This window comes from Pomacea canaliculata, linkage group LG12 (genome assembly GCF_003073045.1).
Source record: "Pomacea canaliculata isolate SZHN2017 linkage group LG12, ASM307304v1, whole genome shotgun sequence".
NCBI classification, from domain to species: Eukaryota; Metazoa; Mollusca; class Gastropoda; order Architaenioglossa; family Ampullariidae; genus Pomacea; species Pomacea canaliculata.
In genome coordinates this window covers 20040663-20068238 of record NC_037601.1, presented here as the reverse complement: position 1 = coordinate 20068238, position 27576 = coordinate 20040663, and the positions used below count along the sequence as shown (strand labels likewise).

Here is a 27576-nt window from a genome sequence, read left to right as displayed (position 1 = left end):
AAACTATTTAAGCTGGAAAAAAGTGAGCATTTTTACCTGGAATTTGATCAATGTTTGGCAGATCAGCTACAAACAAAATGCATGAGCAAACAAAAACCGACTTGGCTGGTCTCTCGTGCCAACACCAGGATTGGCGGGGTCACGTGACCTAAGTCGGCAGTCCGTTCGTTCAAACCTGTAGGCTGCTTGTGGAGGCAGAAGGAGGAATCAAACGAGGGAGGAGGAGGAAGCGGACTGCTGTCGAGTAACTGGCTAAAAATAGCATGGTCACGTCAATGGTCACGTGGCTGGAGGCGAGGGCAGACAGCCCTTCATACTCGCTGTAGTGCATGTCACGTGGGATTGTGGGTCACATCTTTTTATCTCTCTTTGTCACCGAGCGTCATTACGCCGAGATCAGACAGGAAATGGAGGTCATGATACACAAGTCTCCTCCAAGCGCTAGAGACACTTGAGAGAAGTCACTCTGTGAGAATAAAATTTAACAAGATGAACACACTTAGACACGATCTCGGTTATAACAGTTTCCCTTCCCTATCACTAAAATATTCCTACTGAAAAAAGGAAAACAAAATTATTCTTCTTATCCTGTCTTCTCAGTAGCATCTTCCCGACCATGGTAAGATAATCGCGTAGTGCTTCTCTCCCTTCTGTATTGCCTCCCCTTGTAATAAAAATGTAGTCTTTTATAAAATATAGTTTTTGCTGCACATAATTTAGGGCAATACTTGCAAAAGTGTAAGAAATGAATTATCATAAAGAACCAAAACCGTCCTTTATCTGTTTTCCTTTGCTGTTATCTTCCAAGTTTCACATTCCTCACATAAAGCACTGGGCATCGTAAGGGAGGAAATGAAACTAGAGCCACTGTATCGCCCTCTTTGCCACGTACATCCCTGATGCTAAATTCTTATCGACAGCTTTTTTTTAACAGGTACTCGAGTATCACTCTTTCCGTTTCTAAGGTGATAACTGGCAGCTAAGAGCAAGTCAATAATGCTGCTGACTTATTTGATTACATTATCCGACAATACCATCACCAATACCACCAGCACCGTCGTTCGTCATTATAGTCAGTCTCACCATATCTTCTTCTTTTCCTTCGTAATGATCATTCATCTTATAAAGAGGAGGAGCGAAAAAAGAGTACAATAAAGGAGAAGAACAGGTCAAAAGAATAGATGATCAAAATTAACTTCTAAACTTCATGGATATATATTGTGAGGTCGACTTAAGTTTTGCTTATTTTTATTTAGGTGTTTGCCATTATCTTGGTGAGTGTTGCACACACCCCAGTGTGGTGACAGGTTAGACAAACGGCAATATCAGTTGTGAAGTTGTTTTACAGAGATGTCTTTGTTGTGGAGTAAAACGATTCGAGTAGACACAGAACAGGTCTTGACACATGGAAAATCTAGCCTGTACACTTTGTCAGGATGAAGGTGAGACTAATCCTGGAGATGGAGCTGAAAACAAATTGTTGCCAAGAGAAAGGCATGTCCTTGGTCTGGCCTAAGACTTGAAACCATCAAGGGAGAGAGGAAAAGTGTGTGTGTGTGTGTGTGTGTGTTGTGTGTTTGAGAGAGAGAGAAAGCTGGGGTGGAGTGGAGACTCACGTGACCAGCTAAGCCCTCTACACTTCCGGTTCTCCTCTGGCCAACCCTTACTGTCGGGAACAGAGTCTTCAAGTCCTGTCCGTTGTTTCCACCCTGAGTCTCCAGACTGCTCAAGAAGAAAAGAAGTGTTGGGAAGATGTAACCACGTGCGAACATTCCACAAGCATGCTCTTAGGTGAACAGAAGAAGTGAGCTTTGTCTCTGCGATAACAAAACTAAAAATGTTTAGCCTCTCACTCCAGGGCAGTCCGCTCAGATCGGAGCATCGGGCAACCGAGCCGTTTGCCATCAACAGGCCTCTTGTGGTTCTCTCGTACGAGTGTGGGTGTGGTCTTGTTGTGTGGGGAGGAGGAGATGGGGAGGGAATGGGGTGGGGGTTTCAATGGCCAGATTCCTGGATGCAGGTGGAGGTTGTGGGGGTGGGGAAGAAAATCTCCTCGGGGGCCGGCCTCCCAAGACGCAGACAACCCGGTGACGTCTGGAAAAGTTGTTGGAATCGTTTCCACTGGTCGTGTGTGGTCAGGAAACGGTTTCTGCTGTTGGAAACCTGTTTCGGAAAGTAGACAGGAATCTCTTTCAAGGTCATCCTTTATGCCTTCAGCTTGAGCCAAGCTTTGCCGAGAAACAGGTGAGAGGGAGCGAGGCAAAGCAAATGTGGTTCTTACACAAACAATTTAAGGTTATCTTACGAAAGGTATAGGAAAACTTAAAAAAAAAGACAATCTAACCAGTCCAAGCATCACCACTTTAGAAACCTTCCATTTATCAACCATGATAATATTTTTCACTTCGTAATGTACTGACATCTTGGTTTGTGTCCTCTGCTTGTAAACTGCAAAAAAAAAATAAATAAATAAATAACAACAAAGCGGTGCGTAGAGTAAATCATGTCTTTCTTCATTCAATCCACTCTTTTTTTTGTTCAAGATTTGCTGCTGTCCTCCGTCACCTGTTGCAACTAATCACAAACATTCAACCTGAAGGTTCCCTGCTATCATTTCTTTCAGTGGCACTAGAGTCTTCTCTCAGCCACGAGACCAAAATACATTTTTTCCGTTGCTTTGTCGTTGCGATGAGGTGGGCGTCTGACTATCACACAACGAAAGACACCAACACTTAGCACTTCCCACAGTTTGAAGTGGCTTAGGGAAAACATATCTCGAAAAATGTTTGTCTATTCTTTCTTTCTCAAGTATATTTTCGTTTTAGATTGCTGGTGGGCACGTTCTCCCTGAGAGCTCAGCAAATACAGGGCTTGGCTTGAATTTATCTGGAAGGTCAGATTATAGCATGACACTTCTGTCGTTTTGGAATCTGGATTCAAAATAACCTGGTTAATCTTCGTGAATAATTAAATAAATAAACGAATAAAATCTCAAAAGCTAAACAAATAAATTAATCAGCACAAAACTTCACAAACCTAAGTGGTTAAAGCTAAGTTGCTATGAACACAACTTGTAACTAATTTCCAGCCTCCCTCCCATCCACCCCGATGGTATGAATAAGTTTACTCATACATTTAAAGGGGTTTGTCAAGCAATCCTCTAATTGTGCAATAGTTGAATAGTTTTTCTAATACTTACAGAATACAGAAGAAATCTCAAAATTATATACATTGGATGATTTGTGTTTTCCAATAAAAGTATAATAAAATATGAAGACTGTAATTAAGCCTGTTGGTGTTGACAATATTAAGCTGCTTTCTGAATAAAACTGATAAAATTCAAACCGTTTTGTGATGATTGTACCTGAATTTCTGCCTATTTCAAGTCTTCTTTGAGAAATGTTTCAGCTGGTTGTGCCTATAAAATGTTTCGGAGATAATATCTATCGAGATATTCAAGCTGGTTGTGCCTTGGAAGGTTTTGTGGAAAGTGTCTATTGCAGACTATCAGACAAGAATGTTTTCTAAGAATCCAAACCAAAGCTATAATTATCAAATATCACTGAACTGTGTTACAAGTATAAGGTCAGCAGTGACGCGGGTGGAAACTGTGTATTTTGTAGACCTCTCAGGGGACTACCCGTGTGCGGAGGACTAATAAATTTCGCAAACTTCTTTTTCTGTAGACGTGTTGTCTCTTATCGTGGCAAAAACTCCAGGTCTTGTCCTGAATCCAGTGGGAACCACAATCTATTCTTCGCTCGGCGCAGCAGCATCGGCAGGTGAGAGAATGAGATGTTTCCCACCCGAAACTGTGCGTGACGTCACACGAAGACTCCATTTCGCCTGCCGTTGACCGTTTGCCAGTTTTGAATATTTTAGGGGATACCTCTCCGTATTTCTTGTAGATTATTTTATGATACATCGAGGAGAAGATGTGCACCACCCTCACAAAAATCTTGCCCCGAGAAAAGCAGACTTTAACTTCTTCAATTTCCTCCGCCACTCAACTTTGGGGGACGACCTCTGCTCACTTGTATTAAATATCTTTATGTATTTGTTCTATATTTTAATGCCTTTACATAATACATTTTACAGAGGTGATTAAATGTTACTATGCTCGGTTAACGTTAAAACAACTCACAATAATAAAAAAAGCCGGTTTGAATTATGTGGGCAGCAAACTACAAAGAACTTCAAGAGCCACGTGAAAGTGTTTTTCCACAGCAATATTCACAGCATCTTGAAGACATTCTATTTCGCTTTAGCTGAATTTAATAATCCTGTGAGAAATGCAGTAAGTCAAATTCTGGACGACCGCCCAGATAACTTGAACAGGGATTTTTTTCTCCCAGCTCAAGACAGGCAGAGTAGTCATTTTTCAGATGCCATATCTTGCTTTTAAAGACTCCAGTGTCGGGATTTGTGACTGGACTGCTTTACCACTTGGTGGACGTGAGATAAATGAAAAGGGAACTTACTACATTTATATATATAGGCCCAGGAGAAGACTAACTCGGGGCCGATGCAGGGGCCGCCCTATATTACGCAGCGGAGTTGGCAGATGGCTGCAGCTTAGGCGTTGGCGCACCTCACGTGGAGGCAGGTGTAATAATCCAATGGGGAGAGTGCAGATAAGTGGGAGCAGGGGATGTGCACAGGGCATGGGGGAGGTGTGGGGATGGGGAATGCAGGGACACGGTGGTTTCGCATGGCTCTGTAAAAAGATGATGGCAACTGGAAGAAAGTTGTGACGTACATACTCACCTTTTTACTCACAATCCTTCTCTCCCCCTCCCCCGCAGGTCCGCGCAATTCCTCCTTCGGTTTCGTTCAGTCTTTACCTGACTCTTAAGAGCAGGAGCATTCTGTTTGTGAAAACAGTGGAGTCAACAGCGTGTGCAGGTTCCTTGCACCAAGTGAACGTGCTGTCGGTTACCTGGGGGTGAGTTCTAGTAGTTTCACCTGAGTGTCAGCAGGTGCCGCCATACATCGAATCTGAAAGGACCCTGTCACTTCTTGTACCCTGTACCCAAAGGGTACCGCACACAGTGTTTTCTGTGTCTTGCTTTCTGTGTGTTATCAGGATAAACACAAGCTTCTGGACCCGAAAACACAGACACTTTTTCATAATGTAAGACAAGAAGCGTCTGTTTACAACAGAAGGGCAGTCCGCACGGTTGAGATTAACGGAAGTTCGTCCTCCGCGGTTTTAGCTGCCGGCGGTTTGATAACCTCGGTGGCTAGTTGGGAGGAAGTTGTTGCTGATGTTGCAGCCCGTTAAACAAGCACTATAGATAATTTTGCCAAGGGACTTCCAGTATGGGGTGCAGGTATTGAAGCTAGGTTTGCTATAAATAGTCTGCCAACAAACGTTTCTCTTCATTTGGCTGCAAGGTCTCGACAAGAGTTCCAATTCTCTGGACGTCGAGGTGTTTATTGACGTCCATCGTCTTCAACAGTTCACATTATTTTGTCTATTTCATAACCATACCCAATAACTTTTTTGTGGTAGTTAGGTGTGTTGAAGAAAAAGAAAAGTAATTAAAATTCAGGAAGCAGCACCTTGAGGTACTGGTCCAGTATTGGCCGTTAACCAGAGGAAACAAACCAACACTGGCGGAGGGCAAGTCTAGACTTCGGGACTTGAACCCCAGGAGCAGGACGATGGGTTTAAGCAGGGAATCCTCCTTGAACAGAAGTCACAAGAGTTTGATTATCAACGGCAGGAAATGGACGGCGACGATCGTCTTCATGGCGGCGGAAATCCGCATGATGATGGACATGGCAGAGCTTTTTTCCAAGAACACAACTTTCAAACCTCCAACGGCCAAAACGGAGGTAAGTTAAGCTCATATTTATGCAATAATTTTTCTCCCTGAGGTCATTTTGACAGTATAGTTGTCTACTCCCTTTTGTCTGCTTTTTTTATTACGAAGTCAAAATTGGAAGTGGACCCTCGTATCTTGTGTGAAAGTTTCAGGCACAAGGAATGAGTTCGGTTTTTTCTGTATAAGCATTTGTTTTCTGAAGTTTAAGTCATTATGGTATAGGATAGATATATAAGCTGATAATAAAGTTCAACATTACATTATAACAACAGACAACAAGGGGATGGAACCTGGGCGTTACGGGTTCTGACGTCAGTGCTCTAGCCATCGGTTATCAGCTTTGTCGATTAAAATCTGTTCTTGATATTTAAGTGCAAATTACTAGCAAAAAAAATAATGTTAATTTATAGCGCCTTTCCCAATCATCAAGGATGCCAAAATGGAAGTAGAGCAAGAGAGGAAAAAAAAAAACAGAGGGAGGAGGACTGAGCGGTTGGAAAGTTGTCTACGCTTTACTATTTCGTTAATTAGAGACAGAGAGGCGAGAGTTGTCTACCCTTGAATATTTTGGGATTATACCTCCGGCACCTGGTAGATAAATAAGCCAAAGTAGGTTTGTAAGCAAGCAAACAAGCAAACACACACGCACACACAGATATGTAAAGACTAAAGGGTTGTGCTGTATTATTACCGAATTGTATGTCCTTGCTTTCCATGACTGTCGACATTTTTCATTTCCTGTGGTGTTCTTTTTTTCTCTTGGTGTTTGTTTTTCCACCCACACTTCATTCCTCTCCGAGCGAGACTTTCCATTCTGGATGGCAGGGGTTGGGATACAACAGCTCATCTTATTTTTCTAGTTTATTTGCTTCACTCCCGTGTTCTTGTTCAAAGACTGTTTCTGTAAACAGACTGGTCACATTACCTAACTGAAGGATAGCCTGCTCACAGTTTTCTTTGGGTGTCGACATGTTTGAAATAATGACCCCGGTGACCCCGTACAGCCGTCACTCGTCTTCCATTCTCCAAGCGGAGTTCGTGACATTTGTCTACAGTCACAGCTGCTGTAAACCTTTTGTGTTTCACTCAGTCGAGATGGTATATAAAAAGTGAATATCAACCTACGCAAGTCTTTTTTGTTTTTAGAATGTGTTTGGCTTCTGAACACAACAGTTTTTCTCGCAGAATTCTGTTGGTTTTTTTTTTTTTGTAGTAGAAATTCTCATTGTGATTAGCTGTTGAGCAGCAGCAGACACCAAAACTGACATTCCAGTGTGTCAAGATTGAGTTAAGACTAAATTTAAAAGACTGTAGATTGCTATTTACTTTTTCAGAGGGTTAAAAAATTTGTTTGAAAAGAAGTTTGTGTCTACCAATCTCTTTTTCGTGATGTTGTTTCTTGATTCTTCTTTCGTCTGTGACTTGGTGGTTGGCATCATGGAATAAACAAATAAATAACAAAAACAACACAAGTAATTATTAGCAGGCGAAGATCACAAGCAACCTCGTCTCCAACGAGAAATACAACTTTTTTCATGGTCCCTTCAGGTGCAAAATGCTTTTGACGCCAGGTAATGGATAAATAATGTGTTATTTGTTTGAGCTTAAAAGCTTTAAAGGAAAAAGCAAGTGAAATGGAAAGTTTGGATTAACTAATGTTATGGTTCATCTTTGATCTCAATTTCGGGCTGCAAATCGATCGTTTATTAACAATCGTGTTAAACCAGTTTCGAGTTGACACATGAAAATAACCATATTTGCCGCAGCAAAAAAAAAAAAATTACTGACCCATTTAATAAATGTCGAACAGTATAAGCAATTTTACCGACTTACCAGTGAGGCCCTAATGTATAGTTTGAAAACTTAATTTCAGCTTTTATAGCTTAAGCACGAAAAGTTTGCAATTTGGGAAGGTATAGAAATCATCACAGACTTGGTTTCTATCCCATCTCTCAAAAAAAGAAAGCATCAGACCATCAGTACCTCTCATTTATAATAAATTACCATTTGACTAGCCTTTTCCCTTTAAGTGTTTGTTAGAAAACAATTATAGAACATAAAAAGGTCATCAGCCTAATTAGCTGCATTGAAAGGCTTGCTATCCCAGTGGTCTGAAGAATACAACAATAGTGGAATTCCTGCAAGCTTTCAAAGCTAGAGTTTCGAGAACGAGGCTGCCAGACGATGTTAAACTATTTCTCAACGGACGCATGTGCGAAGTGTTGAGTCGCTTGACGCATACCTGGCGTTCTCACTGCCGGAGGGAGGAATATTTTTCCTTCATTCCTGACAAAGTATAAAATAAGAAAACAACGAAACGAAACATTTCAGAAGTATGGACATTGACGAATTTACTTACAAGTAGATTCTATTTCCTAATGCCTAAACAAACTTTATTTGTTTATTTCATTTGCGTTCTCTCATCCTTCTTAAATGTTTTCCTATTTTCCCCTTTCCTTCTTTTATTCTTCTTTCCATTTTTTTCTCCATCAATTTTTCAACAAACAGCTCAAAAAAAATTATGTTATACATTGCTTTTACTAGTTATTGTTTGTGGATAAACCTAAATTATAACTTTTAGCATATTTATTAAGTCGCATGTATGCACCTGCGTGATCAGACACAAAATTGCAGAAGTATATCCGAAAAAAAAATTTTTTATTCCCTGTTTGGTCCTGTTTAAAGAATTAAAGCCTTAAAACTTTAGATAATTAATTATTTAAAATATTGTTGTCATGTACAGAGGTCTTGTGATAAGGTTCTCTCCTTCTCAATATCCTTCTGATAAAGGTAGAAGAGTGGTTCACCGTGTGAAGACCTGAGCTTGTAGAAAGTAGACACAATCTTTTACTTTTTAAAAAAGAAAATAACTTTAGATTTATCAAATCGCGACTATGAATGAAAACTAAACATTAAGGAGAACAGTATTCATCGTGTTTATGGTATATTTAACAGTTTAGCCGTGTAAGTCTGTCAAGGTTTACACGATGGTTGCCATTGGTTGCATGAAGGTCGACATAGCTTCCAATTAATCTTAGTATGAGATCTTACGGAAATTTGTTTATTCAATCATTCATCCATTCAATCATTCATTAACATATTTCAAACTTTATTTCACTGGATGTAATTTTCGAGTAAGGATTGAACAGCCTTCCCTTAGCATGCGTGTTCAGGTCACGTGACTTCGCAGTTCACTCTGTTCATCGTTTCCTAACAGGAAAAGGAAAAGACATTAATCTTGATGCACTCACCAGCGCTGCAGTCCAAATAAAACAAGAAGAAAATCCCAAACACTTGTATACACAGAAAAAAAATATAATGTAAGCATTTTGTATTGAAAAATCCTCAAACATACAACAAATAAACAAACTGAAACAACAAACAAATTTGTTTCTAAGCAAGGCTTAGCGAGTAACAGCAATGCTTTAGGAATAAACATGTCGGTAAGTAAGGTTCTTAAGTATTATACAAACAACAACAGCATATATGCCAGTCAGTAAAATACAAGTAGTTTACCACAATGGACACTTCATCCACCGGTGAGTTTTGTGTAGGATGATTACAAGGCTACACGGCGACTGAAAACAACAGTGGTTTACTCGTTTATCTCATGCACACGTGTGTTAACACCCACAGACCCGTTTAACAGCCATGTTTACTCACACCCTGAAATGAAGTGCGTCCACACTGACTGTATACACCCCTCGAGCTGTCCTTCCTTTCAGCTTGCTGTCTGTTCATCTGGTACAAAACTGTCAACACGGGTATATATAAATATAAGCAAAGACAGTTTTTTTCTGTGGTGGTGCAGGTGATGTTGGGGTCAGAGTGCTTTGAAAGTCTCTGGTTTGCAAGTCAGTTTGATGATTGCTTTGTGAAAGATTGGTGGAATTTCTACTGGATTGCTGACTGGTGTCACGTGATACAGCAAGTCCCGGCCCCTTCCGGTCTAGCATGGCTGAGCTCTCCACACACAGACACACACATGGAATGCACAATCACTTAAAGACCTGTACCATTCTACATGTCTAACCTCCGGTTGCCAAAACGTATAACTGCTATCTAAAAGCTTAGTTTACTGAATTCACCTCCATAAATTAAGTTCTTCGAGAAATGAAGTGAGCAGACACTAGGATCATTAAAACTGTTCCCGAGTATTATTCGACATAAAGCGTATCTCAGTTATGATCCACTGGCAGAAAGCGTTTCTTGAGTGTGGAACTTTCTAGAAGGCTTCCTAGGGTGTCTGACGTCAGCATCCATCCGTTTGTATCTGTTGTCAGGTTCATCACAGTGTCATTATGGGGAAAACGACTTGTTTTGTCTTCACGCTATTTAAGTTGACGGATTTTAAGGCTAATGATTGATGTAGTTATTGTTTGTAAAGCTAATAAATGTCTGGCTTTGGTGCATTACATAAAGTGAATCTGAAAAGCACTCCACCTTCTTTACACAGCTGGCAGACGGCGATTAGTGCATGTACCGATGTTTGGAAACAATGGTTGTGTGGTAATTAATTTCAAGAAAATAATTTCTGAGTTAACTTTATTTTTCTTCTTTTCGTTCGACGTCTGTGCAGTCAAATTCTCTTTGCCAATACATGCCGCCAAGCAACTGGAGTTGGGTGTGAAGGTCCACCCTCTTTGGCCATTGGCCACAGCTCTTGGCGCTCTGCCTTGTGGATAGGGTGGTCCTGAAAGATTTGTGTTTGTTGTTTTCTCTAATGACCACCCTCACTCTGAGAGAGCCTACATGTCTGCCGACAATGTCTTCTCGTATGAAGGCAGTAGATGAGTATAGTCTGTGTTGCTACAATTCTGTTATCCACCATTGAGATTGACCCAGTCTCTTCTGTCTCTGTTTTTCATGAATTCCTTGGGTTCCCCTCCATCCATTACCAAGGGAGCTGGCTGCCTACTTTGGCCAGGTACTCAGCAATGTGGAAGGCTAACATGTGCTAATAAGTCAGAGGCTTGAAAGGTTGTCTTGCTGTCTTGTCTCCAGCCTGGAGTGGAGAAAATCTGTTGTTTTTAAATAGCAAACTTTGCTGTAAAGTTGGAGCAAGGCTCTCATCCTGGAACTGACCCCTAAAAGGTTTTCTCATGTAGATGTCTGCTCAGTTGTGGTCATCTGATTGTAATATATGCTTGGTCTCTTCCTTGACCTCTTTGGATCACATTGTTTACGTTTGGGTAGAGCTTTCCTTTTGATTAATATATGAAAAACTTTTGCTACAGTCCTGTTGGCTGTTGGTTCTGCAAGTCAAGAGAAAAAAAGAGGGTGGGTCTCTAGCTTATTAGTTTATAATTTGGTCTTCTCTGCTCAATATTCTTTGTCGAGCTCACAATAGTGTGATGACTTGGTGACAAAGGTAAGTTACCATGCTTTTCTTTACTTTTTCATTCTGTTGAAGAGTTTGCTATTATTCGTGGTTTTTGTTTGTTTGTTTGTTTGTTTATTTTCTCATTATTTGTTTATTTGTTTATTTGCATGTTTATTTGAAAAGGACATTTTTTTCGTCTTGCTGTAATATCAAAGTGTGAACTGACGAAAAGTGTTGAAAAGGGGAGATAAGTAGATACTAGGTACTGTAAACAAAACATCCTACAGACAGTAGACAGTCCAGTAAAGATCTGTATCCGTAGACAGATATCAAAGACTTACTATTACCTATCAGAGTGAAAGTCTCTCTCGGACCACTTTCACTGCGGTAACAATACTTCATGAAGACCGAAGCGACTGGAGTTAGCTGCCTTGTCTGCACTGCATTCATCACTCTTACCATCACAGACAATGGGAGCTGCAGAAAAGATTATCTGTAATATCTTAGACACACACGCACACACACATATCCACACCCTAAAAAAGAAAAAAAACAACTAATATATGGTCTACAAAAAAAAGGTGTGTGCCTCGTGCAAACAAGAAGCAGAGGCTCCGACAGATTAAAAACTACAAGAAATCAGAGAAAGTCGTTTTTCTCAAGCTGACAGCCTTTCTGACATCAGGAAATAGTGCAGTGATTGTCGTCTAAATTATCAGCCTTTCGTCGTGTATCAGTTACAAGTAAACACGTTTCAGGTCCACTGCGCCACCTGGCGGTGGTTCAGTTGTGTGAAAACAGTCCTCAGCCCATCAAGCAGCTCAGCTTGATAGTCCATACTTACTTACTCATTTACTGACTCATTCACTCACATTAAGCCACGCTACAGTGGAGGAGAGGAATGTTTGTCAGTGTTCACAAGATTTTTGCCCCGAATCAGCACATTTTCTGAGGTTGTTGTTTTTTAGTCACCTGGATACAATGTACCTACCTCACCCAGCTGCACCTTAGACATCGCCTCGTAAAAACTGTTTGTTTCTCATGCCTCACTTAGCTCAGCTCTAGTGTGACTCCCTGGATCCCTCCATCTGTCTTTCTGTCTCTGTATCTGTCTCTGTCTTTTCATCTCTATGTCATTGTGTCTGTCTCTCACTTTGATGCTATCACTGGAAATTAAACAGAAAACGTAAATACCGTGTAGAATTCATGTACACAGTTCCTGTACTGTACACATCACACTAATACAGCTTTCTGTTATAAATTATTGTGTTTCTGTGAACTAAATAATAACGGCGGATGGTCACATGATCAACATCTACTTATTTATTATTATGGGTTTATTACTTACTCTTGTAGATTACATTTCCCTTGTCGGAGCACACTTATCCAAATACAATGAAGAACCATGTCTGCTTTTCATGTAGCGACTGTTGATGAGATTTCCCTTAGTGTTTAAGTGTTAAACACGAGTTTACTCTTTCTTAGAATCATCAAGTTTACCGCCATGTTGTTACATAGAAACGGTCTCAGTAAGCGACTAGACTTTTGGCTTGTATACAAGTTTAGTTGTTAGCTAATTGCCTGCTTTTGGTTCCCTGCATGTCCCGGCCAAACATTTCCATCTGCGGGTCTTGAGATCAAAAGAGTGAAACTTTGGAAAATAGGGTTGAACACAGCGCTGTTAAAATTCTGGTTCGTCTCCAGCCACAAGAAACAACACTTGTCTATCCTGAAAGTCGCATTTTCTAGAGCTTGTTCTTCCTCTAACCACTTGGGTTTTTTGTTTTTGTTATTGGTTGTTGTTGTGTTTTTTTGCTTTTATGTTGTTGTTTGTTTTTTTGTTGTTGTTTTTTTCTTTGTTTTGCTTTTGGGGGTAAATGTTCAGGAATTTAAAAACACTCAATAGGTATTGAGTAGCAAAAGCTTGAAACTCATTACTGTTTGCACTTATGGACAATGTTTTCTACAGGATACCACTCCAGGTTTACCTCTCAAATCAGACTGTAGTCTTCTTTCTATCCCCACTGGTGGCTAAAAAAGGTAACATGGTCTTAAATCGTGGACATACAAAGTGACACCACTGTTTTCTAAAAGCAATATTTTCCTAGTCAGAATGTAAACAAATTAAAATCATCGAAATTCAACAAATTTCCTTCTTCACATTTGATCTCAAAAATGAAACATTATTCTTCAATCGAAATTATTTTCATTTAATCAGAATTCCTTCAGTATTCCCTTAACCCTTTTTCGTTTCTCACAGCACCTCTTTGTAGACTTTTTGAATTCCATCGGCGAAACACTTGGGTTGATGGCGGGAGGCAATCTGCAGGCCGGCATTTGTCTGGCTATTCCGTGATGCGGCCTCACGCCCTCTGCACACATTAAGACAGGATGCCATGGCCTGTCTCAGCCTTCGATTACAGTCCGGACATTGTTGTACGCTGGGCGGCCCTCTGGCCTCTCGCAAACACGTCTCTGAGCACCGTTAGCCATTTCAGGGAATGGGAAATTTCTGCCTCTTTGGAAATGTGTAGTCACTCATCTGTAGTCGTAGATTTTTTTTTCCTTTAGTCTTTCTTTTATTTTTCTTTTTTGGTGTTCTTCTGATGAAACAAAAAAGTGACAGAGACGATCAAATACTGGATTTTAAGAGAAGAAAGTGTTTTGCATAAACACAGTTTTGACTTTAAAGATTCTATTATCTTTTGATGAAACACTTACGTTTATGGCGACAATAATTAAAAAGACGAAAACTTTTCATTTGTGTAGTTTGTAGTCTTTGTGATGCAAATTAATTTGAAATTTTTTCTCTCGGGGATAAATGATTGTATGACAGAGATTGAGAGTTCGGGTTCATAGACAGGAAATCAAATATGGTTTAAAAATAAACTAAACATCGGACTTCTGATGAAACTCTAGTTTCAGCCCCTTTCAGTTCAGAAGAGTTTTAGAGCTTTTGCTTTAAAATGGCAGAATATTTTCTGGGCCGAAAGAATATATTTTTGCCTATATACTGAGAACCAAATCATTTTTAGCTCTTGCCAAAAGTCTTCTTTTCCTAATAACGAAGTAAAGAAAGAAAAGAAAAAAATGAAAGAAAGAATAAAGAAAGAAAGAAAAAAAGAAAGAAAGCTTGTGTAAGCCTCGATTTTGGGAGGAAACTGCTGCCTTTGCATGTCTGCCGGCGCGATTTTAAAAAGCGATCTCTTAAGCTAGTGGTGTGTGTTTGAGAGGTGGAGTGGCCGGGGGGAGAATGGTTGAGACCTCGGCAGCTTTTATGTTGATGTTCGGGACTCGAGCCCCGCAGTTAGAGAGGAGGGCAGGCGAGAGAAGAAAGGCTAGTGGAATAGTTAATCTGTTTGCCCAAAATCTCTGCTCGATCCCAGTGGCAAACGTGTCTGGTCCGGTGGAGCGGTCCTCATGCGAACAGATGATTCCCCTTACGCCACTATCCCCCCACATTCCCCTCATCCCCCTACACACACACCACAGTCCTAAGTAGCCTGGACCATTCTTTCAATCACCAGCACTATACATCGGAAAGGGAACGAGTTTTCGGAAAATAATTTGCATTTCATTGTCATATCTGTCTGAGAATCTTTGGACAGAAGACCTTCACCATGGTCTGATGATCGTTAGAGTCAACGACTGTGAGCCGCGGTAGAGACTTTCATTTTAACTTGTTTAGTCCTCGCCACCGATTTCCATTTTCTTTCCGAATCGGGCATGAAGAGAGAGACGAGCTGTTCTAGGGAAAATTCAGTACCGATTTGTTATGTATGAATTTGCTTGCAAGGTTCTATATGATGATGCGGATATTTTTGTAACATTATGAAGTACGCAGGATTGAAAACGAGACAATGATCGTAAATTATCATCTGTAAACAACTATACAGTCTCATCAACATAAGAGGCACATACTAAAACATCTTTCTCCTCTCTCCCTAGTGTCCTCAAAGGGACGCAAGCAAACTATGTATATGGTCGAAAGCAACGATCCCAACTGTCGACGATTCATGACAGTCACCTTCCTACAATCGTTGCCCAGGTCACTGACACCCAGCCCACCTGTCATGCAGCTCACTTGTTACCCAATCCATTGATCATCAACCAACTGTCACCTCACCCAACCTTACTCATAAGTCTTTTCTCGTTTCTTCCGACCTCACACGAGGCTACCTTCAAAAAAAGTTGGTGGTCCCAGGTCTCGAAATCAGTTGTCATTCACCCGCCACCCTGCAATCTCTGGTCCTGGGACGAACTGTGTTTAACGCTGCTTGCATCCTTTTATCCGATGCCAGGAGACGAATTTCCTCGCCCCTTCTCTATGAAAAGATCCTGACAGCAAGAAAAGAATGGCCGGAGAAACGGCAAGGAAATCATTTTCAGACCATCCCACAGTTGCCTCGTGCTCTTCAGTAGTCCTGAGGTCACCAACAAAAGCATGGAAATTGGTGCCAGCGGATTTTTATCATCTGCAAAAACATCAGTTTATACGATTGTAGTCCAAGGGAGCAACAATAGTAGTCTCAGACCATGACCTCGTCTTACTGAAGTAGATGTAAGAACTTACTTATTCTTCAACTGTTCTGCCTCCATCAACTGTCTTCAAACGACTAAAATATCAGATCAGACTGCGGGACACCTGCTTCCTTAATAACCTGTAACTTCAATTGGTTTTTAAATATTAAAGGATTTTGTCTTTTCTTTCTTATTTGATTCATTCTTTTTCCTTTCTTTCGTTTGATGTTCCTTTTTTTTTTCCTCTCGTTTTACCTCTTTCCTTAATTCGTTCTTTCTTATTTTCGTGCTCTTTTCTTATTACTAATAAGCCAGATTTAAGCAATAATAATAATAATAATAATAATAATAATAATAATAATAATAATAATAATAATAATAATAATAATAATGCTTCTATCGCGGAAAAGTCATAACCAAAGCAGGTTGCTAATGTGCTGACCAACGATAAATTATTTTAAAATCATTTCAAACACTGGCTATCTAGCTGTATGTCAACACCTGTACATTTATATAATATAATTTTTAATCTCAAATTTATGACTTAAGACTCATTTGTTGTGGAGGTTCACATTTTGTATACCCGACCAAATTATATGAAGACCAAACATTTATATAGTATCGTAAGCACTGCCTACCATCTAGAATCTCTACTCTCACCAGTCCTACCAACATCCTCCATCTGTGTTGGTGTCAGTGTTGTATACTACTCTGTGGGAATAACCAATTACCTGTAAGTACTCTGTGGGTTTTACTTGGGTAGAAACCGCAATTACCACCACAATGGCTGCACAATTTGTGATCTGATGTCCATTTCAATAATCTTTATGCTCAGCTGCATACACCAAGGTGATTTCTTGCTTCCAAATCACTTGGCTGCCCCGAGAACAGCCGTCTGCGATTAGTGTCTTCAAACAGCCGCCATTGCTGCCGATCTTAACGCCTCTCCTGTAAGATGTCGGCGCTGAAAGGCGGCGCTGAACTTGAGGACTTCACCATCTCAGGCACAGAGGAGGCTGGGTTTGTAGTTAATTGTGGGTGGTGACATAATTTTTATTTGTCAACAACTTTGTCCGGTTACTGAGTTTCCTGTTGATGTGCGTGCAGACGCCATCGAGGGTAAACATTAGTCTGAAGGTGGGACCGACAATGACCCTAGACAGGCTAGAGAATGTGATATAAAATATTTGTAATGTAGGAGATTTACCTTTGTACACTCCTTACCAGAAATTTTACTTTATTGAGTAGTCCAGAAGCCTGTTTTCAAATCGAAGTCTTTTAATTTTATTCCTAATACTCTTGTAGTTCTCCATTTTTCTTCTTTGTTGTGGCACAGGCTACTCTAAAGTAAACAAACATTCCATTTTTGCTATATTAACTTTTTAAAATAATCAGTTATAATCATCGCTCTACCTGTATCAGTCTGTCTACCTCATAAAATAAATAAAATAACACAAAAACATTGACTTTTCTCATACATCCTGTCGTGTCTAACTTGTGGATTTCTTAGGATACCAACCTTTTCAGTAAGTAGTAATTAGTAATTAGCTCAGCCCGGTAAGTTTTTTTTCTGAGAGTTTTTGTGTTGAAAGTTTAAATAATTAATTGATTAAACTTATTTCATGCTCTAAGATGTGACAAAACTGGTATCATGTACAGAAGACACGAACACACTCGCCGAATGGTTTCTCAACTTCCGCGTAGCGTGTATTTTAATGTCCACTCCTTACTTTTGTCATAAAAATAATAATAACAATAATAATAACAATACTAATAATTATTCAGCTCCAGAATCCTAATTCTTCCATATCCATAACACACCAGGAGAAATTTCACTACAAGAACACCAGTTCTAGGACATTTTTCAGATGAGAAAAGTCGCAGCCCCAACCTTCCCTCCAAGACACTCGTTCCCCTGAACTCGCTGACGGCGGGCAGCGTTCAGTTAGGGACACGAGCTTGTCGAAGGTACTTAGATGTCGCTGGCAGATGAGCAGACCGTTTTCTGCTCCTGCAATTTGGCGAGTCAACATCTTTGACGGTTTCATCCAGGCCGGCACTGCGCCCTCTGTTCGTACGAACCATGACGAGGCCAGAGGCGCTGATGGTGGCGATGACGATGGCGCGAGGTACAGAGGCGGGCAGGCCTGAGGCACCTGGAGGTGCCATGTGAGGGTCTGCACTGGCAGGTGGTTAATCTTTAGGTGTATGTGACTCCTTCGCACTTTCGCACCTTCACAAAGGTACAGATGTTTGTCTTCTTGCTTTCTTACTTGTTGCTGAGGTAGAAGTAATGAAGACAAATAGAGAAAGTAAGGAATATGAAAACAGTTTTTGACTGTTGCTTGCTTTCTTTCTTTTATTTATTTATTTAGGATATGGATAGGTCTATTCTCCAGTTTTACAAAATGTGTTTACCTTTCCAGACTTTTTGTCACTTTTTATGCCAGTAAATATCTCTCATCGGGATATTTATGTCTATATCAATGACAAAGTTCTGTTTATAATTTTCGCGGATAAATATGATTCACTGCATTATATTTTTTGAAAGTTCGATAACTTTTTAAAATAAATGTACCTGTATAGGTACGGTTGACAAATATTTTAATTATTTTTTTTTATTGCTATCCTTTCCGTTTCTTTGATCTTAAAAACAAACAGTAAATTCCTGTGGCAAAGCCTTCACTACCGTAGTGGATTGCGTGGAGATTTTATGAAGTTAAAAAAGAAGGTGAAGAAAAAAAAATCACACACATACACAAATAGAAAATAAATGCATCCTGGGTTTTTTTTTTCTTTTTTATTGGGGTTGTATATCCTTCCTCCCCTACGGCGCTCGAACCTCGGTATTTTCTTGCTTCATTTCAAGTTTCTGCACATCCGCTAGAATGTCGGTTGATGACTTGCTGCATAATACATCACAAAGCCTGCTACTTGCAACAGAAAGGTTAGCTTTGCTAGTATGAGGCAGCACTTCTGATATCCTGTTCCTTCTGTTCCAAAGAGCTTTGCCGAAGAGGAGCCAATCGGGAGCCTAGACGACGAGAGTGTACTGTCCTATCGCATCACCCGGCCCAGCGCCTCCTGTCCATCTCTAACCTCCGTGTCCTCCCGAACACTTGAAGAGCCGCCCACCATGGGCACGACCCCGGACCGAGACTACGACCGGTACCTGTCTTCACGGGGTCAAGATCACACCTGGACAGGTGCGCTGGACAACGGCACGGCCAACAACTATCTCCAGAGGTCGCCCGAGTCGGCCAAGGACGGCAACAGCTGCGCCATCGAGCTGGACACCTTCCACGGCCTGGACCACGGCGGCCTCCGACAACGGGAGGACGTGGGCGCCAGGGTGGCGGAGGTGGGCATCGTGCTGCCGATAGTTCCCAAACATGCCAGCAGCTCCCTGCCAGATGGAGGAGGTGGAGGAGGAGGCGGGGGTGATGAGAAAGAGAAAAATGATGTTTCAGGTTAGTGTCGTAGAGCAGAGTCTGTGAAATGATCTCTTCTTTAGTGTGTGTGTGTGTGTTTATATAACAGAGAAAGAAAGCGTGCATGTGTGTGCTTGTGTATGCGTCTGTGTCTGTGCCTGTAAGTGTAGCGATAGGATCGCATTGACCATCTGCGCCATTATTTTCGTGTTTATTGTAATCCCTTCGCTTTTTCTTCCTGAAAAACTTACAAAATTTGAGTGAAAGACAGCTAATAGTATTCACAGATGAAAATATTACCTGAAACACATTCTTATTTTCTTTTTTCTCTTTTATCCGTTACATTCAAAACTATCCCGGATAGAGCCAAAAAATAGACCCATCCGCTATCAATCAAAATAATTAAACTAAACATCGAAAGAAAGCAAATAATCTGCAATGAATATCTTCCTAGTACATCAAAACTCAAACTACAAACAGCTATAGATTATCTCACGAAAAATAAATGATTAATAACTGTACACGGATAATATTTTTGAAAAAAAACTACTGACAAAAAAAATTGTCTTCATTAACAATGTCCCCGGTTTCTATAGTCAATTAATAATATGAATAGGATATATATTTTATAGTGTCTGGAAAACTATTTTACCACCTGTAAAAATGTATTTTATGAAAAACTAGGTATATATATATTAATATAAATGTTTGTTCTTGATTCCCTTCGCTGTTTATTTATTTTTCAGAGGCTAACGACGAGAAGACACCACTCCAGAAGACCGATGAGTTAGAAAAGCGAGAGAACTGGAGCAGCAAAATGGATTTTCTGTTGTCTGTCATTGGCTACGCTGTGGACCTGGCCAACGTGTGGAGGTTCCCCTACCTGTGCTACAAGAACGGCGGAGGTAAGAGCCGGGGATGCACATCACATGAGAACGAGGCTGGGGTTAGTTGGGAAGCAAGGTCTTGTTAGCGGAAATACAAAAATCTTTCTGGTGTAGCCTGTAAATTATGATGGGCTCGAGGCTGTCTTTGTTCTGAACCCTGCGGTTTACTCTGCAAAATCATTTACTGTGTCCTGCATGGCTTCCTTGACATGAACACAGAAATGGCTTGCTGCTTCCTGTAAACTAAAATAACACGCGCGCACGAGCATGCACACAGACACACACATGGAGATGAGGTGTGAGTTTTGAGAAGCAACAATTTCCACATTATTATGAAGTGAGAGACAGGTACAGATTTGTTTGTTTGTTTTCTTTTTAAATTTTTTTAGTAATAATCTCGATGATCGTCGTGATGACATGTGATGGAACTGGTTTTACATGTGAATTAAAATGCTGAAATAAAGCATGTCATTTAAATTCAAGAACTAATTAAGAAAGAAACAAAAATAAACACCAACCTAGGGAAAAGTAAGTAACACCATAACCATGAAATCTGACACAAAGTTGTTTGCGTTTAATTGTCCCTGTACACAACATTTTTTATTTTATGTTGTGAAATGTATATTATCTAATCATTGGCTTTTAATTGTTGTTTAGTTTATTTTTGCGAAACACAAGCGATCTCAGCAGAGGGCTTCATTGGGGTGTTGAAATGTCTGTGAAAAGCTGTGAAAATTGGTATACAAAACGAAGACAAATTTTTGGAGATCTTCCCAGTCAGTCGGTTTCTTTAGTTACTCGCTTACAGAAAAAACTGCTTAAACGCTCAAACCGCAAACTGTTTTGGACTCCGTTACTTCGTTTTATTGTTCTGAGTTACTGAAGCTCTTTGATCACCAAACAGAATTGTGCTGGTGCTGGGTTGTTTGAAATTCAAACTGAAAACTCATTTCTTTCGTTAAGTAATCCTTCAATTGTTGTGAGCAATGCATAAGTACATATGTTGTCGACGGTTGTATACTAGTGAGGGATTGCATATGTGCATCTAGTTAATTTTTGCGCATACTTTTCATCATCATCATCATCATCATCATCATCATCATCATCATTGTTATAATTATTATTATTGAAAATATCACAGCCAGGGTTGTTACACATATCGGAGAAAGGTAAGCTATTCCACGTCAGGTACGAACACAGCGGTGTCTCTGAGGTTTCGCCGTCTACCATCATCCCTCTGTCGTGAAAACCGCCTTGATTGTCAGAAACTATATTTTCCTACCTTAATTGAGTCTTTATTTTCCTTTTGATTTTGTTAATATGAAAGAAAGAATCGTTTAGCTCTGCATAACCGTTGCGGTCTCCCTTCTTCTAAGACGAGCTTCATTTTCTAAGGAATATCTGTTCCCTCCAAACAAAATCTGAAATGGCTCAAGATAAGAATTTATTATTTCTACGAAAGGTGGGGAAAAGAGACATGGGTGCATTTAACACGGTTTATAAGTATTTAAAACCTGCTACCACTTTACACACCGTCTGCTTTCATCTGTCAGAAGAGGAATTACTTCGCTTCATTACCGCGTCTTCACACCTGTGGTGAGAACAACTGAAAATTAATGACATGGCGCTGGTTGAGGTGCTGCATCAAGGTGTGGTGCAGGTGTCTGATGCTGTGCTGCTCTCCTGCTGCAGCCACCACCTGGGTCTACATGCAAACATTCCGTAGGGTGCTAGCAGGGTGGTTGTAGCAGGGTTGTGAGATACAAAGGTCGTAAACACCAGTTGAGTTTCTTTGAGCCATCCATCCAGCCAGCTCAGGGTACCCTATGATCCTGGTTCTAAGTGTAATGTGTGTGTGTTTGTACCTTTCCTTCTTTCTTTTTCGTTCACTGGTGGTTGTGTCAGACAATCTCGATAAAACTGTATTCACTCACCACTTTCTCCGCGGTAACCTGGACTTGAAGCTGATTCCATCTCATTAAAAGAACTCCCTGCCGCGAATCCCTCTACACCATTCAACCTCGGGTGGGCGGCCAGTGGGTATCTAGCATGGGTAGCACCTGCACACACATCACACACGTGCATACTGATGGTGCATGTGTTCACACGAATTCACACGGAGCATCTCTGAAGACCTTGCGAACTTTTGCCCCGATCTTCATCTCAGACATTTTATGCTAAAACTTCTATTTGCGAGCTTTCAGACCACACTTAGCAAGGCAGACCCATACTTACAATTAAGTCATTTACACCTTCATCTGCTGTCAGATAATAGGCCCGAGGCTCAACTCTTTGAATTATTTATCCCTGGTCGTGTGGCTTAAACGGCGCAGGAGTGCCTGGATAAACTACCTCAACAGAAATAAAGGACTGGCAATGGTAAGCCAAGGAGATATTTAAACAAATTAAACTTTAAAATAATTAAAGTAAAAGTGCTTTTCATCTTCAAATTTGTATTCGTTCTATATATTCGGAGGACAAATAAGTCTGCAATATTTCACGAGATTTATTTTTTTGTAAAGTTTGATGAAGCCCCACTCAGTCAATAACCTCACACACACCACACGGCCATCAGAAGATGTTTCATCAAGATTTCGGTTCCAGACTCCCTGCTAAAGTTCGAAAGCAAGGAGAATTTTTGACGCCCGCCTGGGAGTTGTAATCGTGAAGAAAGATCTGTTGAAGTGTGGTGCTCGCTACATGCTTGGAGCCAAGAGAAACGGGTGTGTCTCTTTTCGTGAAAAGGAATAAAATAATAAAAAAATAAAAAATAGCGGTTATCAGGTTCTCGGGCCACTCTAACATATTCTTGTGGTTTTGTGAGAGGTTGGTAGACATAGTGAGTTTTGTAACCACAAGTCTTTAGTCTTTGCAGCTGGCATATATTTCTGTCTGTACGAGAATGATATTCTTCAAATATGAATAATCATGCACGCAGGTGACTATGCGCAAGTTTGGGATCATTTTAGTCCGTATGTGGAGGCTTCTTTCTTTTCAAAGAAATGCACCGAGGGACTTTACTGCCAGCACTTCGAATGTACGAAATCAGACTGGCAAGAAGTCAAGAAAAGGGCACCTGAACGGGATTTAAATTTTTTTCAATCCTACACAGATTGACAGGTAGTCCAAGACTTGCTCCTACAGAAGAGCCCAACACTCGGGTGAGCTCGGCAAGAGCCCTCCCTCCTTCTCTCCGTGTCCGTCTTAAATGTCAGAATCGTCGGCACCGATCGCTTTTCTTGGCAAGCAAGCTTCTCTCTTCTCCTGACACTCTCAGTACTTTCTTTAACAAGCAGCCTCTTGTTTCAGCGTTTGATGAGGGTTCGATGATGGCATGATCATGGTGTGATTATGGTCAGATTTTTCAAACCATCATCTGAATCATTCAGTCGTACATTACTTGTTTATCTTCGTCTTCCATCCTCTCTTTTCTTTTTTATTCTTTTTAATGAAGATTTGTTAAGTTACAATATTTTACTCTTTTTATAATAAATAGGTTTACAAAATTGATACATTAAATGTAACTTTCATCCTGTTTATATTTATCCACCCGTCACAAGCAGCTGTCATAGCAATCACCACTGCAACAACGAAAGGCCCTAGGTTCAGATCTCGTCTTCGGACACTTTCTTTTGCTGTCAGGTACTTCAGTTTCCTCCTCCTTCTTCTTATCTCTCACCCATTGCCCCTTAATGTTAAAAAAAACACTTTCTTGTCAAAGCAACCAACCGAGTAGTTGAGTCGTTTACAGCTTGCGATCAGTTTGTCGTTGTCAATAAGCTCAGCAACCGTTCTTTAACGGCGAGTTTGCAGTAAGACTTGGAACAGACTAATTGATGATTTATAGATGATGGAATTCCTGTGCCTCTGAAATATTTCTCACCCTTCAGCCAGTTCTTGAAGAGAACCCACATGCCACCCTTGCTGCACTGGTGTCTCTCTTGCCGTAAATTGCCCGTATGTTGTCGTGCTCATCACTCCACACCTTCAGACTAAAGTAAACCTGTCTGCAGCCTTTGCTGCCCTCATTTTTCTCTTTTTCTAAGCCAGACTTTTAAAAAAAACTTCGATGATGCTTGTGGAAACCTTTCGTTAAATGATGTAAGATAATGCACGATCATACAGACGAGATGTGATCTTTCAAATCGGTCTTGAGAGCGATGCTGGCTGCTCACCAAGTCCCCCTTCATCCCTCCTCTCCCCTCTCCTCTCCCCTCTCCTCTCCTCTCCCCTCTCCTCTCCCCTCTCCTCGCCAGTCATCATGAGTACGGACGTAATTGCGTTATCTGTGTAATCTTCCGTATTTTTCTTCGCATCCTCCGCCTAAGTGTGCGCGTACGGACGTGGTGACCCTGTGTGAACTTTGCACCCGCGTGCGCATCGGAAGATGAACTTTCGTTCCACTCTGACGACGATTGCAGTCAAACTGGAAGCCTTTTATGAGTTGGGGGCTAAAACAGATTGTAATGTCTTCCAGACTGGAGACATCCAAACCATCTCACGTGATCACGGCAAAGATAACTCGATGCTCGATGGACTGTTCATCAACATTGTAGACGCCATTGTGGGGGGAAGCTGCGACCTCGTGCCCCAAGGAATGTGTGGGATCTTACCATTTCAGCTATCCTAAAGGGATTTATGAACTGTAAAAGTCTCCCTAGGAGCCAATTCTGAGTATAAAAGATTATTTTATATTTATTTTCAACACTCAAACCATCCATTGACTTGCGGTCTGGAGCAAAGACATGTTACTTCAACTCTCAGCTAGAAAAATTTAGACAGAAATTCCAGAAGCTCTACATTAAAAAATAAAAATTCGTAACACATTTCAAATGAGTGATAATATTGGATGAGGGACACGAAATAAAAGTCACACCATTGCCTTTATTCGCAAGTCATTAAGCAATACCCTTCTCATTCACATCATCATCGTCATCATCATCATTATTATTATTATTGTTATTTAGTCGGTTTTGCTAGAAACCTTTATATTGTAGTGTTTGTTACTATCGTAGTTGTCAGTCTACAATGGCATACATGGCGCTGAAAGCACACACAAAAGACTTCTTTTGCCAAAAAGAAAAATATAGATGCTGTTATACCTTTCTTATATATATAATTCCTGAGAGGCGATTAGTGCCCAAGACCGAGTGGCAAATCACGTGTTTTCTATCGGTACTGTTGCCGAGTCCATCTGTAAAGGTCGCCACCAGACCATGCCCCAAGACAGGCTTAATTGCGTGTAGGAAAAGTCAGAGGTCATCGCGGGATAACTTAGTGTCCGGCCTCGACAAAGCACATTACACTTCCGGTCCGGAGAGTAGCCTGCTTCCGCCACAAGATGAACTTCCCCTTGTGAGGCAGGGATTTGGCCAGCAGCTCCTGACCAAGGGGCGGTGACTCCAGCTAGGTCAAGGGGAAGTCACTCGATAAAGCAGAGTTGTGCTCTGTTGCTAAGGTTCGAGAGAATCTAAAGACGACAAACATCACAGTTTTTAAATTAAAATTGGAAACAAAATTTATAATACAAATTAGTGTTTTTGTTGTTTTATCTGTCACTTGTTTGTCGTAAGCTTCCATCTTGTCACACAAACATGAAGTCAGCTAGTGATGTACCTGATTTATTGACATTTTTGATTTTTAATACTGGAAATCTTTGTTCTGTAAATTATTTAAGTTTTTCTTAACCCGCATCTCCTCTTGTCCTTTCCTCTTTCTTTTCTTTCATTCATTTTCTATTTCTTGCATCTGCACCTGTGTTTACCTGTCCACTAACACCCTTCTTTCATTGCCAAAACTACTAAATTACTCATCTTCCGATGAAACGAGCAGTGTTGTTACTATAATGCTGACAATAATAAATTGGGTTTTTTTTTTTTGGTTGAGTTTTTAGGATTTCATTGTCTTGGTTATAGAAAAATCCCCTCAAATATATTAGCAGTCGGATTTGCTACTGCACCGATATGTTCAGGTGGTCCTTACCCATGGTCTTTATCTATCTGCCTACATATCTGGCTGGCTGGCTAGAATAATGTACGGTGGGCAGAGGATTATTTTTCTTTGTAGAGTGGCAGGCTTTTACCAACGATCTTTCGACACTTTTTATATATATTTATATGTTCCGTCTTGTGCACGAAATTCTGTCTATTGCTCTTTCAGAAAAAAATATCAGTTCTTGTAATGTCTCGAGTATTGACAAAGACACCGAACCAAAATAAAGTAGAAAAATCTCTCATCTAGATGAGGCGTGTGATGTGAATAATATAATCGTGACTGACGGCGCTAAGCGTCCATGTCACTGGCTGGCATGACAACTATTTAACTGACAATAAAATAAATGCTGCATGCCATACATTGCTTTATTGGCAGGTGCTGCCCTGTCTTTCTTTTTCTTTCTCTCCTTCCCCCTCTCACTCACTCACACACACACCACCCACACCCCTCACGTGTCTCATACCTATATATATATATTCTGCGTGTGCATGCGAACCTGTTTTGATTTACTCATGATCTATAAATTTATTCGCTATCAAGAAATATCTAATTTTTTTTTTTTTTTTTTTCATTTCTCGGTGGATTTTTTTTTCCAGGTTGGTCTCATTTTCCTTTTGTTGCACATCATTTTCCCTTCTTCTCTCTCTCTCTTCTTCAGCTTTCCCTCTGCCTCCTTCCCCTTTTCTTCCCTCTTTTTTTGCAACCGGAAATGACGTTTTCTGCCGCCATTGTGTTTCAGGAGCGTTCCTTGTGCCCTACTTCTCCGTCCTGATCTTTGGCGCCATGCCAGTCTTCTTCATGGAGCTGTGTCTGGGACAGTTCCACCGACAGGGCCCCATCACCGTGTGGAAAATGGCCCCCATGTTTAAAGGTATCTGCTGATCGTCTCTTCTCCCAATACCTTCTATCCATTTTTACCCTGTCTTTATTTATTTTACTTCCTTCGTTTCCTTTCTCGCGTCCCAACCTACGTGTTCCTGACAAGTGCCAGAAAATAAGTACTTCTGCAGGTTTGGTCAAGGGGGTGACTGCGTTCGTGCTCATAAGACGTAAACAAAAGGTGCTTTGAGGTCAGTGCGTCTGGGTCAAAGGTCACAAATATGCTTCGGGACCATTAATTTCAGATCGACGAACGCACACAAAAAAGAAAACTGAAAAACTGAATCGTCGCATCACCTTCTGCAATTTTAAAATAATGTGCTCTCAACAATTAAATCAAACTCCTCTTTTGGTAGCACGAAATTAATTTGAAAAAAACTTTGTTAATTTTAGTATCTAGTATTCTTTAATCTCTCGGCGAAGACAAACACACATACAAGAACACACAACATGAAGTGCTCTTAAAATACTCCACTTAGGAGTCTGAGTTAACTTGAGTTTCTGTCTGGCTAGTTTTAGTCTTTCTTCTGCTCCTGTGTCCCCTAGTTAAGTGCCAGAGTAACTCTGTGTGTGAGAGAGAGAGAAAGTTTGAATTCTGTGTGCGTGTGTGTGTGAGAGAGAGAAAGTTCGAACGTTCGCCATTGTTTGTGAGCATTGCTGTGTTATTTAACCTCTGCTATACCTCCAGTTATTCCTTCCTTCCCCGCAGA

General features: G+C 40.6%; 1 protein-coding gene across 2 annotated transcripts in view; it reads left to right on the top strand.

The window, feature by feature from the left end:
• The first annotated feature begins 5522 nt into the window (after positions 1-5522).
• The window catches only part of LOC112553260 (sodium-dependent noradrenaline transporter-like), a 44196-nt gene continuing 22142 nt past the window's right edge, over positions 5523-27576 (top strand). The window contains exons 1-4 of one of the 2 annotated variants that reach the window (XM_025220360.1): positions 5523-5841; positions 18680-19145; positions 19853-20011; positions 26727-26858. In XM_025220360.1, coding sequence (XP_025076145.1) covers positions 5668-5841; positions 18680-19145; positions 19853-20011; positions 26727-26858 — 931 coding nt within the window. In that variant the 5' untranslated portion in view covers positions 5523-5667. Of the gene's footprint in view, positions 5842-17717; positions 17919-18679; positions 19146-19852; positions 20012-26726; positions 26859-27576 lie in introns of those variants that run through there. The other variant, XM_025220362.1, reaches the window with a different exon arrangement.